General features: G+C 41.5%; 1 protein-coding gene across 1 annotated transcript; it reads left to right on the top strand.

Moving 5' to 3' along the window:
• Positions 1-10260: 10260 nt before the first annotated feature.
• Positions 10261-13990, top strand: LOC133919261 (receptor kinase-like protein Xa21). Its single transcript, XM_062363608.1, has 3 exons — positions 10261-10391; positions 10721-13336; positions 13425-13990. The coding sequence occupies exons 2-3, from the start codon at positions 10735-10737 to the stop codon at positions 13427-13429; spliced, it is 2607 nt and encodes an 868-aa protein (XP_062219592.1). The 5' UTR covers positions 10261-10391; positions 10721-10734; the 3' UTR covers positions 13430-13990.
• The last annotated feature ends 1181 nt before the right edge of the window (positions 13991-15171 follow it).

Raw genomic sequence — 15171 nt, 5'->3', positions numbered from 1 at the left:
AAAACTTGTAATTTCTAATGTAAACAAAGGCTACATGTACTTAAATATGTTTAACTATCTTGTTAGTTTTAATATAAGCAGTGGTGCTTAACTAAGTATTTTGTTCTCCAATAAAGCACATATGCTAGTTCAATTTTTCGACAACGGGAAACCAAGGTCCATTATCAAGATAACAGAATAAAAGTATCTTACAACCAGAACTAGAGACTGTAAGTTCAGGAGGAAGCAGGTGGGAGAGGGAGATCAGTACACCTAACATCTAACAAAGATGCATATAGAAAACAGACATATCACAGAGTAGCAACCAAGATTAACTAGAGTGCTGAAGAAGGAGAGAAGATTGTTCAACGCTGCGATGACTAGCTAGCAGGATATCACTCATGGGATAACTGGGGAGAGGACGTCTGGATTTTGCGTCAAGCAGCGTGATCAAGCACCGACACAGTCTTAATCTGATGTTGATCATCATCATCCTAAGAGTGATTTCGGAGCAACTGCAACTGACCAGTGGGACGAGTCAGGCGTCTAGCCGAAAGGTGGTTCACCGTTTCCAAGAGTCCTTGAGCATCATGCAAGAGATCTTCCTTATTCATTTCATTAAGCAAATATATCCAAATTTTCAAAAAGGAACAAGCATGAAAGATAATGTCAGTTGGATCTCTTGTCAGTTTCTTATCAAAGTATGCCTTATTACAGGGCTTTCCAAATTGACTAACAAACAACAGCCAAACCAAGAGTAGCAAAAGATTTCCTAGCCATAAAGTTATCATAAATCCATTTATAATATTATTGCAAAGAGTTAAGGATGGTATCTGCACCAATGAAAGTAGCAATCACACCCCAGGCAACCTTAGCAACAGGGTAAAGGAAGAAAAGATGTTGACAAGTCTCATTCTGAGTGCAAAAATAACAGAAGGGATCTCCACTCCATCTTCTTTTAATTAAGTTATCTTTTGTGAGAATGGAATTATGCTCCATCAATCACAAGAATATTTTAATCTTCAAGGGGACTTTGGCTTTCCAAATGTGTTCGTATGGCTGATAAGGAGCATCCTTCGCCAGCCAGATGAATACATGGATTTAACACTAAAGGTACTTTTTTTATAAAAAGACCAAGATACTATATCATTAGTATCACCCAGATGAATACTCCCAGGCCAGCTCTGAATCAAAGACCATTGCAAATGGAGATCATTAGTAAGCCATCTCCTAAAAGTAAAATCCCAATGCAACTGATGACAGTCATACATAGTAATATTCTTTTGATTACAAATAGAATTTAGAGTTGGAAACATAAAAGATAGAGGGCTAGAAGAGATCTACATATCCTCCCAAAATCTAGTAGCCTTTCCATTGTCAATCAGGACTTTTCTACCTTGAAGATACAAGCTTCTCATTTTTAGCATATCAGATCAACAAGAGGAGTCATTATATTTGTGTTTGACAGTAGCAACCAAGACATTTTGAAAGTACTTTTTATTAACAATTGATTGTCACATGCTTGTACCAGTTTCAATCTTCCACCACCATTTGCACATAAGTGCAATATTCAACTTGCTTAAGTCCTTAATACCTAGGCCTCCTTTTTTATTAGGTAAGCATATTTTCTCCCATCTCATCAAATGATATCTTTTCTTGGTGCCACCTTCTTACCAAAAGAATTTTCTTCTAGCAAGATCAATCCTCTCAAGGATTGTTTTGGGAAGTAAAAACATTGACATTTAGCATGGCGCTCATACCTTATTACGAGATGTTTTTGCTGGTATTGATCTAGACTTGCAAATCAAATACTTATCGTATCTTTTACCTCTCTTTTTTTATTTGGCATGGGAAACATCTCCTGTCATTTCTTTGACTCTTTTTCTTTTTTTATATGGGAAATGATCCCAAATGACAAGCATCAAAAGAATGGTATCTTCTTCTGAAAATCCTAGCTATTCTTAGCATGATATTGAGGAATCTCCTTGCTATTTCTCAAACAAATACGAAACGTATGCTTGCATATTCGTTCATAGGGCAAATCAGATATTTAATTATTAGAATAATTATTGGAGACTCAAATGATGATATGCAAGCATGATAACTTATGTGCCAGTTCAATTGAGGGGGAAACCCCCGGTTTTTTCATAAACATCACCTCTAATCACTCCATAGTACATGCTCTAATGTGACATAACTAGTCAGACTTAGACTCAATCCAAAAATAGGCTATGACTTAAGATTAGAGAGGGGCTAATAAGCTTATTCTCACAATTTCTGAGGTTAAGCAGAAGCTCTCGCAAGCAGCCAATGATGCAAGACTGTAACTTCTGCTGTTTCGATACGTGCAGGTTGTGGCACGATTCAGCGAGGTAGTGACAAACTTGCTACTGTAGGTAGCTCTGGAGACCTTTCAGCGGTAATCCGTCAAAGACGAGAACATAACAGTATGCATTTTAGTCATTGGTGGCCTGATTTCTCTCTTCTTCTTTTTTCCAAGAGTGGTTTCAGTTCCTTCTTTAGGTTGCTAGCATTCCTGGCAGCTTCGAAATTCCTGTTGCGGCACAAAAGCTTGGGAAGTCTGGTGGCTTCGACGCGATTTTGTGCGTTAGTGCTGTGGTACGCTTAGCCTATTTTGTACGCACATCTTAGCTTGTATCCAGAAGTTCTATTTACAAAGCTATACAGATGGTTGGCTCTTTAGGGGAAATTTTTTATCATATATGTCAAATAATGAGCATGAATGATAATTTTTCTATTTGGATGAGATCCACCGTTTTGAGATCCACGTTAGTGACAGGTGGTGGACATCCAAGCAGTGCTGCAGCAGGAGTCGTCTACAGCTACGCTGCATAGATTTTCCCCCCCTCTTTAGTGGTAGCAGTAATGAAAAGAAAATTGGCATTACGTTTCTGTATTATGTTGAGCTGATGAGTTCTATCAGGGAGTTCTATGTTATCTATCATCATGTTATGTTCAGTCCAGAATTTGATTACCATCTCCACAATAGACTCCAATGGTATGCAACATTTCATGTTACTCCCATATTTAGCAACGTTTCATGTTAGCTGCTTCCTACTATGATCTAGTTATTAATTATTGTGCAGATAAGAGGTGACTGTAACACCCTACTTTACAACTAAGCATATCTATTTGAAAACAGAAAATTTTGGTAACATTTCCTCTATAGGGCGGTATAACTGACCACAAAAAAGATCACAGGCAAACAATATAAGATATAACCAGCACATATATAGAAATCTTCACGACGCTACCAGCGTCTTACCACAACATATACAAAACAAACAACAGAACACCAAAAACACAACTTATAAACACCGGTTGAGTTATCGACATTGTGATGAGGTAGTGCGTGCAACTACCAAGATCCATCCCCAAAATGCACGTCAACATCTAAACATACATGTAAAAGATTTAACAGGGGGTGAGACGAGCTCAGCAAGCAACAGCTATGAATATAAACACATCTCACTCCATTTAAAAGTATTAGGGAATAAAACATTCTTCTCACAATGTAAAAAAACCACATGGTTTTAAAGAGAATATCATTTCCGAATATTTGTCGAGAAAGTAACGACAAACTCTAACCCGGTCTCCCAAAAAATATGGCATCCAACTCCCAGAATTCTGTATTCTCCAGATATCATAAAAAGATGTATGAATGCCATGATGTAACTCCATTTGAGAGCTGGACGATGCCAACTTCTCATGCAACTCCATGTACCGGTATGAATCACGCACGATGGCAGTGATCGGCCTTTATCACTATATGAAGTGCATAAATGCATATATATGCATGTGAATTGACGTCAATTCTTAATTTCCTTTTGAATGACTCATGATAAAAACCACAACTGATTCATAAAGACAAAGGTACAATCCAAATCAATAAGAAAAGCATGGTTTTAAATAATCAAATGCAACATCATCCATGATTTGAATGAATTAGAAAAAAAAACCATATACTTCAATTTTATTTGCAAAACAAGTAAGACATGAATATAAACATAGCACGGAATCACACCCCTACGTTACTTGCCTTTTACCAAAAGCGACGAAGAAATTTCGATCAAGAACGTCCGGAAGCAGTACCACCTTTACAGGTATATTATTAGCACTAAAACATATTTAAAACACATAAAATATGAAGCGTCATTCCTACGCCTGAAAACGTCGCATATACGCCTATATTTCGAAAAACCGAACAGAAAACTGTATCACATGAAATGATACACTATCTCCGATTCAGAGTCGAATCAAAGTTCTCACTAATTAGACTTTGCTCCGTTGAAAGAAATGAATATTTCGACTCGGATGTCGTATCTTCGAATCAATAACGATTATTGCAACGAATCAGACTATTGATCATATGAAATGATACGATAGGAATTGATTGATTTGATTCAATCCAGCCACAAACGTCTAGGAATTACCGAGGAATCACCTTCGAAGGGTTGACTACGAATCCGACAAAATTACGAAATTTCCAACTTTTTCCCTTTTTCTTCTTTTTTTCGTTTTCTTTTCTCTTTCTTCCTTTTTTCTTTTTTCTTTCTTCTTTCTTCCCATTTTTCCTTTTCTCTTTTTCTTTTTCTTCTCTTTCTTTTTTTTCTCCTTTTCTTTTCTCTTTCTTCCTTCATGGCTTCTTCTTCGGCCGGCTTCCTTGCTTCTCTGTTTCCCTGTCTATACACAGAGAGAGAGAGAGAGAGCACGGTGGCCGGCGTGCACAGTGGCGGCGCGCAGCTGCACCGAAAGAGCGACAGCGACGCGCGCGCACGGCAGGCGGCAGCAAATGGCGCGGCGGCGAGCGCGGCGCAGCGGCGGCGGCGAGTGCGGGGTGCAGGGAGTGGCGGCGGGCCGGCGGTAGCGCGGCAACCGGCGGCAGCGAGCGGCCGGCGCGGCGGACGGCAGCACGGTGTGGCGACGGGGAGAGAGAGAGAGAGAGAAAACGCGAGGCGGCTCGAAGGCTTTAGATGGGTCGGGGTGACGACCGATCCATCCGGAGCTTTATCTGTTGTTTTTTTTATTTTTATTTTTTTTTAAACAACGAACGGTCTAAGTTTATTGGACTTGCTACGGGTCACAAAGTGCCCGGAACGGACATATGAATAGCAAAATAGGTTCGTCTCGACGAGATGAACGCAACCACGGTCTCCGATCGTCCATACGAGCAACGAATAAAAAGTCAAATTCTGGTCAAATCTCTCTTTTTTTCTCTCAAAAAAAATTTGGTATTACATTCTCCCCCCCCCCCCCCCCCCCTAAAGGAATTCGTCCCCGAATTCTGCCGCTTCCATAGCAACTATGGAATAGAGATAAAATATTTCAAAACTTATGACTCACCAGTCTCAAAGAGCTCAGGATACTCCTTGCGCATTTGTTCTTCAAGTTCCCAAGTTGCTTCTCGTTCTGATTGATTTGTCCAAAGAACTCTCACAAACTTGATAGTTCTCCTTCTCATGACTCGCTCTAAGGAATCCAGAATACGTACTGAGTGGCACTTTACGGTCAGGCCTTTCTCTTTCATGATTGATTCAACATCAATTTTATGCTTAGGGTCTCTCAGATATTTTCTTAGCATAGAAACATGGAAGACATTATGTACTCCACTCATTGAGTCTGGTAATTCAAGAAGGTACGCCAAACTGCCTACTCGGGCTGTGATTAGAAATGGACCAATGTACCTCGGGTTAAGCTTTCTAGAGATACCAAAACGTACAACACCTTTGGTTGGCGACACTCTGAGAAGAACATAGTCACCAACTGTAAATTCTAGGTCTCATCTTCGGATATCTGCATAACATGTTCTGACGTATTTGGTATACCTTTTCTGATGTTTGCTGAACCAAATCTGGACCAAGTAGTGATCTCTCTCCAACAGAATTCCAACACAAAGGGGAAACACACCTTGGGTCATACAAGGCCTCAAAAGGAGCCATCCGAATACTTGCTTGATAGCTATTATTATAAGCAAATTCTGCTAGGGCCAGATGATCTTCCCAATTTGCATTTCCAAGATAAGACACAAGCACGAAGCATGTCCTCCAAAGTCTGAATGGTATGCTCTGACTGACCATCCATCTGAGGGTGGAAGGCTGTGCTAAGAGAAAGTTTTGTGCCCAAGGCACTTTGCAAACTCTGCCAAAACTGAGATACAAATTTAGAATCCCGATCCGAAACGATCGATTTTGGCACACCATGCAACCTCACTATTTCCCTGATATACAAAGGAGCCAAATCATGTGCCGAACTGGTTGTCTTCATTGGGATGAAATGTGCGGATTTGGTAAGCCTATCCGCGACAACCCAAATAGCATCTCTGCCTCGAGGTGAACGAGGCAACCCAACAACGAAGTCCATAGTGATATGTTCCCATTTCCATTCTGGGATTTCTAAGGATTGCATTAATCCTGCAGGTCTTTTATGCTCAGCCTTTACTTGTTGGCAGACACCACAAGCTGCAACGTACTTAGCAATATCCACTTTCATCCTTTTCCACCAAAAATTTTGTTTTAGGTCTCGATACATTTTGGTTTCACCTGGATGAATAGTATAAGGAGTCCGGTGAGCTTCTCTCAATATATCCATTTTCACATCCGCCTTCTGTGGTACACAAAGACGGCCTCTAAAGCGTATCGCACCATGCTCATCCACACTAAACTCTTTTGATTTTCCCGCTGAAATTCTCTTTCGAACTTCTAAAAGAAGACGATCATGCTGTTGAGCTTCACGTACACGTTCAGGTATAGCAGATTGGATGATCATTTGAGTTTCTTTCTGCACAGTGCCAGCAAAGCAAAAAGATATCCCCATCCGATCCAAGTCTGAATGTAAGGACATTATTGCTTTAGGTACACCTGTTCTGCTAAGGGCGTCAGCTACCGCATTTGCCTTTCCGGGATGATATTGAATTGTCAGATCATAATCTTTGATTAATTCTAACCATCTTCGCTGTCTCAAATTCAGATCTCTTTGAGTGAAAATGTACTTGAGACTCTTATGATCAGTGAAAATATCACATGACTCCCCATACAGGTAATGCCTCCAACTCTTCAAGGCAAAAACTACTGCAGCCAATTCTAAGTCATGAGTGGGATAATTCTGTTCATGAGTTTTCAATTGTCTGGAAGCATATGCAATTACCCGACCTTCTTGCATAAGCACACAGCCAAATCCGATTCGAGAAGCATCAGTGTAAACTGTGAAACGCTTACCACTCTCGAGCAAAGCCAAAATAGGGGCGTTCACCAACTTATTCTTTAAGGTTTGGAAACTGACCTCACATTCATCAGTCCATACAAATGGAACGCCTTTTTGAGTAAGTCCAGTCATAGGTTTTGCAATAAAAGAAGAACCTTGTATAAAATGTCGGTAATGGCCAGCGAATCCAAGAAAACTCCGAATCTCTGTTACATTGGACGGTCTTTACCATTTCGTTGTCTTCTCACTCTTAGAAGGGAAAACGAATCCAAGAACACACAACATTTCTGCTAATACTATACCAGCCAATTATGAGACACTCTCTTCGACTAGTTCTAAAACCAAGGCATTAGTTGCCCAGAAACATCCTTTTTGGTGGATGCATTCACACCAAAAAATATTGTTTGGCTAACTCCACAAACTCGGGTCGAAACCCCCAATAAGAATATAAACCTTCTTCGCTTCAACTTCAACTCCTTCACATGGAGGATCAATTTAAAACCTTTATGGTTCAGGATTAAAGAAACATCAACACTTCACCCCTTCTACCAACATCACTAACTCCAAAAATACGAGTGTGGGTAGATCTACACAAGAGACAGTCACAACGTTAAGATATAAACCTCCAGTTGGTCATTCTCATCCCGATGTATCACCAAGTCTAGAAGGGGTGATCAGGAGATTACAACCACTTGCCTAATTCAATCCTTCCAAACATCTAAAGACTCATCCTTCATGGTACAAGTTTAGATTTGCACTTTCCAACTTGAATACCAGAGCACTTCCATCCAGAGGCAGTTGGACCAATAGGTAAACTGTGTTGACCGGTACATTCAGAAACATGCCAAACTGGCATACTAAAGAACTTCACATCTTGCTCACATTCCCAGGACAGTCATACTACCGGTAACCACACCACAACTTCTTCAAAGTAAAATTGCATGCAAAAACACATCCTCCTCAAAAGTTGAAAAGACATCGGTTAATCTAACCGACAAGATGATCACTGCGGAATGCTCATGGAGAGGGTTGAAAATATGACTTCTGCAAACTCCACCCTGTTAATCCAACTCCAATTTAATTATTTTGCGAATTTAGTTTAGCAAGCACCATTTGCAACACCAATTTACCGTCAACGGGTTGAGCGTTAACATACAATGCTTCTCTCCGGGTCCTTAGAAGGCATACCCTCTCCTGAACAGCAACAAAACTACAAAGATACACCCCAACATGGGTCATCCTCTTTCACAATACTCCTTTAAACAGGGGAGCAACCCTTAGCTCCCAAACATAACTCTAATCTCAGCACTTAAATTTTGTGAGGATGTGGCCGCAGCAGGAGATGACGTGATGATGCTTGGTACTTGTGGAAGATATGGCGATGTCATTACTCCCATGTAGTTAGCCTTGATGGTAGACCTGGGGTGATTCTCCAGGAGGAGATGATTCGGCTGAGATGCCATTTTTGTTGTGGCGAAGTTGACAATCTGATAATTATGTGTTGGCATTAGTACTCGTTCCCTCACAAAAAGGTAGTTATATAATGGAATTGGCGCCACCTTTGAGTATTTGACGCCCTTTCCCTCCATTAATTTCACAGAAGCACGTGAAGTTACGATAATGCATTTTATTGTAGCCATCTACAGTTGCTAGTTAACTAATTTTGCTAATTGCAACTGCAGAGGATCCCGATCGATGCTCGCCGCACGGGCCGCCAGCCGTTTAAAAGGGGGCGGTTTTGCTTGCGCGTTGCATTGCATCCACACACACACGTCCTAATTGTTCAAATCACTTTAGCAATCGTTGCTTCGCTTGACCGCTGCGGCAGCGGCGACCTTGACCTGCCAAATTTTCTAACAGCCGCGGCGTCGCGGGCACTAGAGTCTCCCGTGCCACTCGCCCCCGTCTGGCCTCCGATTGCAGCCGCGCGCTCCCAAGGTCACCTTACCGGCGGCTGATGGGACTGCTGACGCACACCGAGGGCCTCAGGTTTGGAGTGTTCAGTAATATCTAGTATCATCAACAATATGTTGTGCTCTCGCCAACTGCACAAACGCGCTGCTAATGGGAAGTAACTAATTCTGCTCTGCTTAGGCACAGCACGAGAATGGGCTCAGAACTAGATTATCAAATTTGTTGCCAATTTTGGAGGGACCAAGCTTGTTCTTGGGAGCTTTAAGGTTAAGCAGAAGTAGATGAAGGGGTTGTCTGAATGTGGATTAATGTTCCGTTGTTGTATATCATGCAGGATGGCATGACGTTCATATATTGGTTTGGTTTCATTCACCAATTTTTCTTTAGAAGAGCGTGCAACTCCTGCTCCCCTTTCAAGCTTCAACGTGCAGGTTGTAGAACGATTCAGCGACAACAGGAGATTGAAACTAACTCGCTGCTGCAGGTTTTTACCAGATACTCTCTCCAACCATGGATAAGTGACATGGAACTTTCGCCGTTAGTTTCTTTGCAATGTGTTTACAAATATAGCAAAGTTATTATATTATGAAATTACCATTCGAAACAAATCTACTGCTATATCAGTTCCAAATACCTGATCTCAATATGTGAAGAAGTATTGATGGTTAAAGTTTAAATATTGCGATTACATGCAACCTAAAATATCACTTATTTATGACTGGAGGGGGTATGCGCATAGACTTAGATGGTATAGTTATGGCTGTTGACCAGGGAAAAGTGAAACAAAAAACTTTTCTTGCATTGGGTATAGGTAGGATGGCATGTATTGCTCGCAAAGAAAATAATCATATACCGAGAAGAATTAGAAAAGAAAAGAGAAGGTTGTGCTTGGTAGGACATAATCATAAGGAGTACTAGATACAGATAGAATGACATGATCATGTGCGGTAGGATATACTTTGTATGGAGAAGAAATCATTTGCCATTGTACTTAAGCAAATGTTGGCAGATAAACGGTTGACTTGACTTGACCGTGTCAAAGAAAACATACAGGTTGACTTGACCGGCTACCGTGTCAAAGAAAACATACCGCAACAATCTTGTCAATAGATAAGGGGTGTGTGGATGTTATGGCGCTGTAAAATTGTTTTTAAACCCCTGGGCCCTGAACCGGCTGAGTATCCAACTCGAAACTCACAGTTCACACACCAGTACACCACCGGCAAAACCAAGGAGATAAAAAAGGTTGCTGTATTCTGCGCTGCATCCGAGCAGAGGTACCCTATTCTCTCTCTCTCTCTCTTTCCTTCTGATTAGTGCTCCTACTTAACATACCATTTTAGCTTGTTACTTGCTGTAACTCAGCAATGCTCGCCAACAATTATTGCTGAGACTGAAGTGTGAACAATTGCCAAAATTCTTCCTTTCTTCTAAGTAACTGACAAGCACATGTATTGCACGGATATCTCGTAGGCGAATTCAACAGGCTTGCACTTGTTGATTTTTCTGAAGGAACTTGCAAGCTACCTTGTTCTAGCCAGCTATAGAGTATGCGCGAACATGCAGTATATAGTATGCCACCAGGTTTATTCTTTATATTTTGCAGGGAACAAGAGCCTTATGTGTCTCTCCAAGCAGCTGGCGCAACTGGCCATGCTTATACTACTGGCATTGCTGCTCATGTGCTTCAGAGCTGGAAACGTCTACTGCGTTCATGAAAACAGCACGGATCTACACTCACTGCTCGATTTCAAGCAGGACGTTACCAGCGATCCTAATAGGGCCTTGAGCTCTTGGAACACTAATGCCCACTATTGTAGGTGGAAGTATGTCACATGCACCCAGACGCGACCATGGCGCGTCTCGGGGCTCAACCTTACGGGCCAAAGTTTAGAAGGCCAAATCAGCTCCTCTCTTGCAAACCTGACGTTCCTTAGTGTCATTGATCTGTCCGTTAACAACTTTTTTGGCGAGTTACCTCCTCTTAATGGTCTCCAGCAACTAGACACTCTTTATCTGAATGGGAACTCACTTGAGGGGAATATTCCTGACACACTTACAAATTTTTCCAAACTAAAGAATCTAGACCTCTCTCACAACCAGCTCTCTGGCACCATTCCTCCTAAAATAGGCTCCCTTTCCAATCTAGAAGTTTTGCTTCTTGGTCATAATAATCTCACCGGGATCATCCCTCCTACCTTTTCAAACCTCACCAGCTTGTCCATTTGCAACTTTGTAGAAAATCAACTTGAAGGAAGCATTCCCCATGGGATTTGGCAATCGTCCAATATGACGGTTTTGGCACTTGGTAGTAATAGCCTTTCAGGTGAAATCCCACAATCGATTAATATGTCTCGTCTCCAAATTCTAGGTTTGGAGCTCAATAAGCTAAGCAAGGTTTTGCCATCTAACATTGGGGATGCCCTCCCTAATCTCCAACGTCTAATGTTGGGAGGCAACACGTTCGTAGGTCAAATCCCTGCTTCCCTAGGCAATACTTCAGGGCTGCAGGTGATAGACTTATCAATAAACAGTTTCACAGGCCTAGTTCCTGCTTCTCTGGGAAAGCTTTCTAATCTAAACGAGCTAAACCTTGAAACGAACAAGCTTGAAGCAGAGGATAGGCAAAGCTGGGAATTCTTACATGCTTTGAGAAACTGTGGTTCTCTAAACTTGCTCTCACTCTATGATAATCGGCTGCAGGGAGATATACCAGATTCGGTTGGTACCTTATCCACCACCCTTGAATATCTGTCATTCGGCGGAAACGAATTAACAGGGATAGTTCCTCCTACCATAGGGAACCTTCATAACCTGGTTAAACTAGGACTAGAAGAGAACAGTTTGAGTGGTGCACCTGAAGAATGGATTGGAAAGCTAAAAAAACTACAAGGTCTATTTCTCAGCGGTAACAACTTTACTGGTTCAATTCCATCCTCCATCGGCTACCTTAGTCAGTTGACATTGCTCTTTCTAGATAGAAATGAATTCGAGGGTCCCATACCTCTCAGTATTGAAAACCTCGTACAGCTCTCAGTGATGAACCTTAGCTACAATAACTTCCAGGGTTACATACCTCTAGGGCTTGGAAATCTTAAACAGCTCATTCAACTAGACCTTTCATCAAACAAGTTTACTGGGGAAATTCCTTATGGTCTGGCGCAATGCCAAAACTTAGAAACAATAGAGATGGACAAAAATTTTCTCATAGGAGACATTCCGGCGACATTAGGCGACATAAAGGGCTTGATCTTACTCAACCTTTCCCATAATAATTTGTCGGGGAGCATCCCTATAACCCTCAATTATCTATCAATCCTCAACAAGCTAGATCTTTCATACAATAATCTCCAAGGAGAATTACCACAAAATGGAGTGTTAGCAGATCCTACCGTTGTTTCACTCTATGGAAATCGGGGACTCTGCGGAGGAGGTGTCATTCTCCATATGCCCTCATGCCCAACTGTTTCTCATAGAATTGGAAAACAATATTACTTGGCCAGAGTGTTGATTCCCATATTTGGCTTCATGTCGCTCGTATTATGGTTGGTCTACCTTTTATTCCTTGTGAAGAAGACCCCAAAAATAAATATATCACCGACTTCTTTTCGTCAGGATTTTCTTAAAGTTTCTTACAATGATCTAGCTCGAGCCACAAGGAACTTCTCAGAATCTAACCTTGTTGGGAGAGGAAGCTATGGTTCAGTCTACAGAGGAAAGTTAAAGGAAAACAAAACGGAGGTGGCCGTGAAGGTTTTTAACCTTGAGATGCAAGGTGCAGAGAAAAGCTTCATGTCAGAATGTGAAGCACTGAGACGTATTGAACATCGGAATGTTCTCCCCATCATAACTGCATGCTCGTCGATCAACAACAATGGCGATGCTTTCAAAGCTTTAGTTTATGAGTACATGCCTAATGGCAATCTGGACATATGGTTGCATCCCAATGGAGAGGCTAAAGCTCCAAATAAGCGTCTAGGCCTAACCCAAAGAATAAGCATAGCCGTAAACATAGCTGATGCATTGGACTATTTGCATCATGACTGTGGAAGGCCCACTATTCATTGTGACGTGAAGCCTAGTAACATCCTTCTAGATGTTTATATGACCGCTCTTTTGGGAGACTTCGGTATCGCAAAGTTTTATGATGATTCTTCGTCGACATCAACATGCTCAGTCAGTATAATTGGTTTGAAGTATACTATAGGATATATTCCTCCAGGTATGATGATTCTATATAACATTTATTTTATCTGGTACAACACAAATACTTTTGCATAGCTTCACGACTGACATGCATGCCTCTTTAGAGTAAGCCGGCAGATGCCATGTATCAACTTCTGGGGATGTGTATAGTTTTGGAATAGTACTTTTGGAGATGCTGACAGGCAAAAGACCAACACATCCTATGTTCAAGGACGGACTTAACATCGTCAACTTCGTGGAGAGCAGCTTTCCAGAACAAATATTACAAGTCATTGATCCTCATCTCATAGATGAATGCAAGGATTTTTCTCAACAAAATATGGTACCAGAAATTGCGTTCAGCCAATGCGTGGCGTCGCTGTTGCAGGTCGCGCTTTCTTGCACACGCGCATTGCCAAGAGAACGAATGAACATGAAACAAATAGCCACCAAGATGCATGGAATCGAGACTTCATGTCTTGTATGGAAATCTAGGTATGCTAGCTAGAGCGACTTGTTCAACTGGAGCTACGGCACTGGGAGCTGGCGATGGGTATGCAGGATTCTTTATGCTCTGATCCCTGATAGCGTTTTGAGATCTCAGTCCATAATGTTGTTCTTAAAAAAATAATAGAGTACAGATGTACAACATGGCTTTTGGTGAATAACAAAATTACTTAATATTTGTGTATGATATGGATCCTTCTATATCTGTTCTGGAAATACAGAGGACCACATGACTATAGTGCCACTAGCTACATGGTTAAGGTTTTTGATTTCTACGGAGGACCTGAGGGTCAGCTCCTCTTTAATTAACATTACAACCACACTCAGCTATCGTTCAGTCTGGTGAGCGTTCCTCCCAGAGCGCCCAAATGGTAACCATGACCACATAGCAGAGTCAGCTTCGTACTAGCTTCGCACAAGCCCAATGGATGTTGTTAAGCCACCAATGGGTGATGGAGTTAGTGTTAATACTAATTATGCGCACAACATAGATACCACAAGCGCAAGTGTTAATGGTAGATTTTCACCTAGAGCATTCTAGGATTATCGAACTCGAATGACAAGCTGACCCCTTATCTAGCTATGAAGTTGGTCCCTAGGCAATGCTTCAAGGCTGCAGGTGATAGACTTATCAAAGTAAATGTATGTCATATTTATAGTAAATGTATAATTATTAATTACATATTTCTCGTCACCCACATTAGGAGGAATTACAACATTTTGAGAGAGGTTTAACAATCTTAGGTTGGAACAATTTGTAAGTGTAGTTGGAATCGATGACCTCTCGTTTGCGTAGACGGTCGAGAGGAGGTAACCAGCCGGAGAGTGTTTGAGGAGAGGTTGAGTTCCCTGAGGAATGTCAGGTTCCCAAGGTAGGGGGAGATAGTGCCCGACAAGCCTTGCCGGCGAAGGTCTAGGAACATAAGAGGCCGTTTCACTCGCAAAAGGGGATGCTTGTGTTCCATGAGCTCAAGGCTCCATCTGGATCGCTGGTGATGGCATTCTTGAATTCGAGCAAAGAGTGCATGACACTGTCCGCGCTGAACCATGGATTCGACTCCATGACAAAACAGCAGCAGTGCAAACAACACAAGCATGTCATCCAGCAAAGAGTGTGTGTCAGTCACAAGCTGTGCTCAGCTAACTGAGCAGGTCAGTTGGTTAGTCCCTTCAATAGAGGGGACGACCACGAGCTCAAACCCGATATGCACCGGTTTGTGAATACTTTCTTAAGAAATTAATTTCAGTGAATTTCTTGACCAATCAAGATTCGGTACTTCCCTACTTAAATTTTTTAAAAAAAATCAATCTCTTCTCGTGGTCGAGAAAAAAAAATACAAGCTGTGCTCAGCTTGAGCACCCACA

This window comes from Phragmites australis, chromosome 5 (genome assembly GCF_958298935.1).
Source record: "Phragmites australis chromosome 5, lpPhrAust1.1, whole genome shotgun sequence".
Classification (NCBI taxonomy): Eukaryota; Viridiplantae; Streptophyta; class Magnoliopsida; order Poales; family Poaceae; genus Phragmites; species Phragmites australis.
This window is presented reverse-complemented; position numbering and strand designations above follow the sequence as displayed.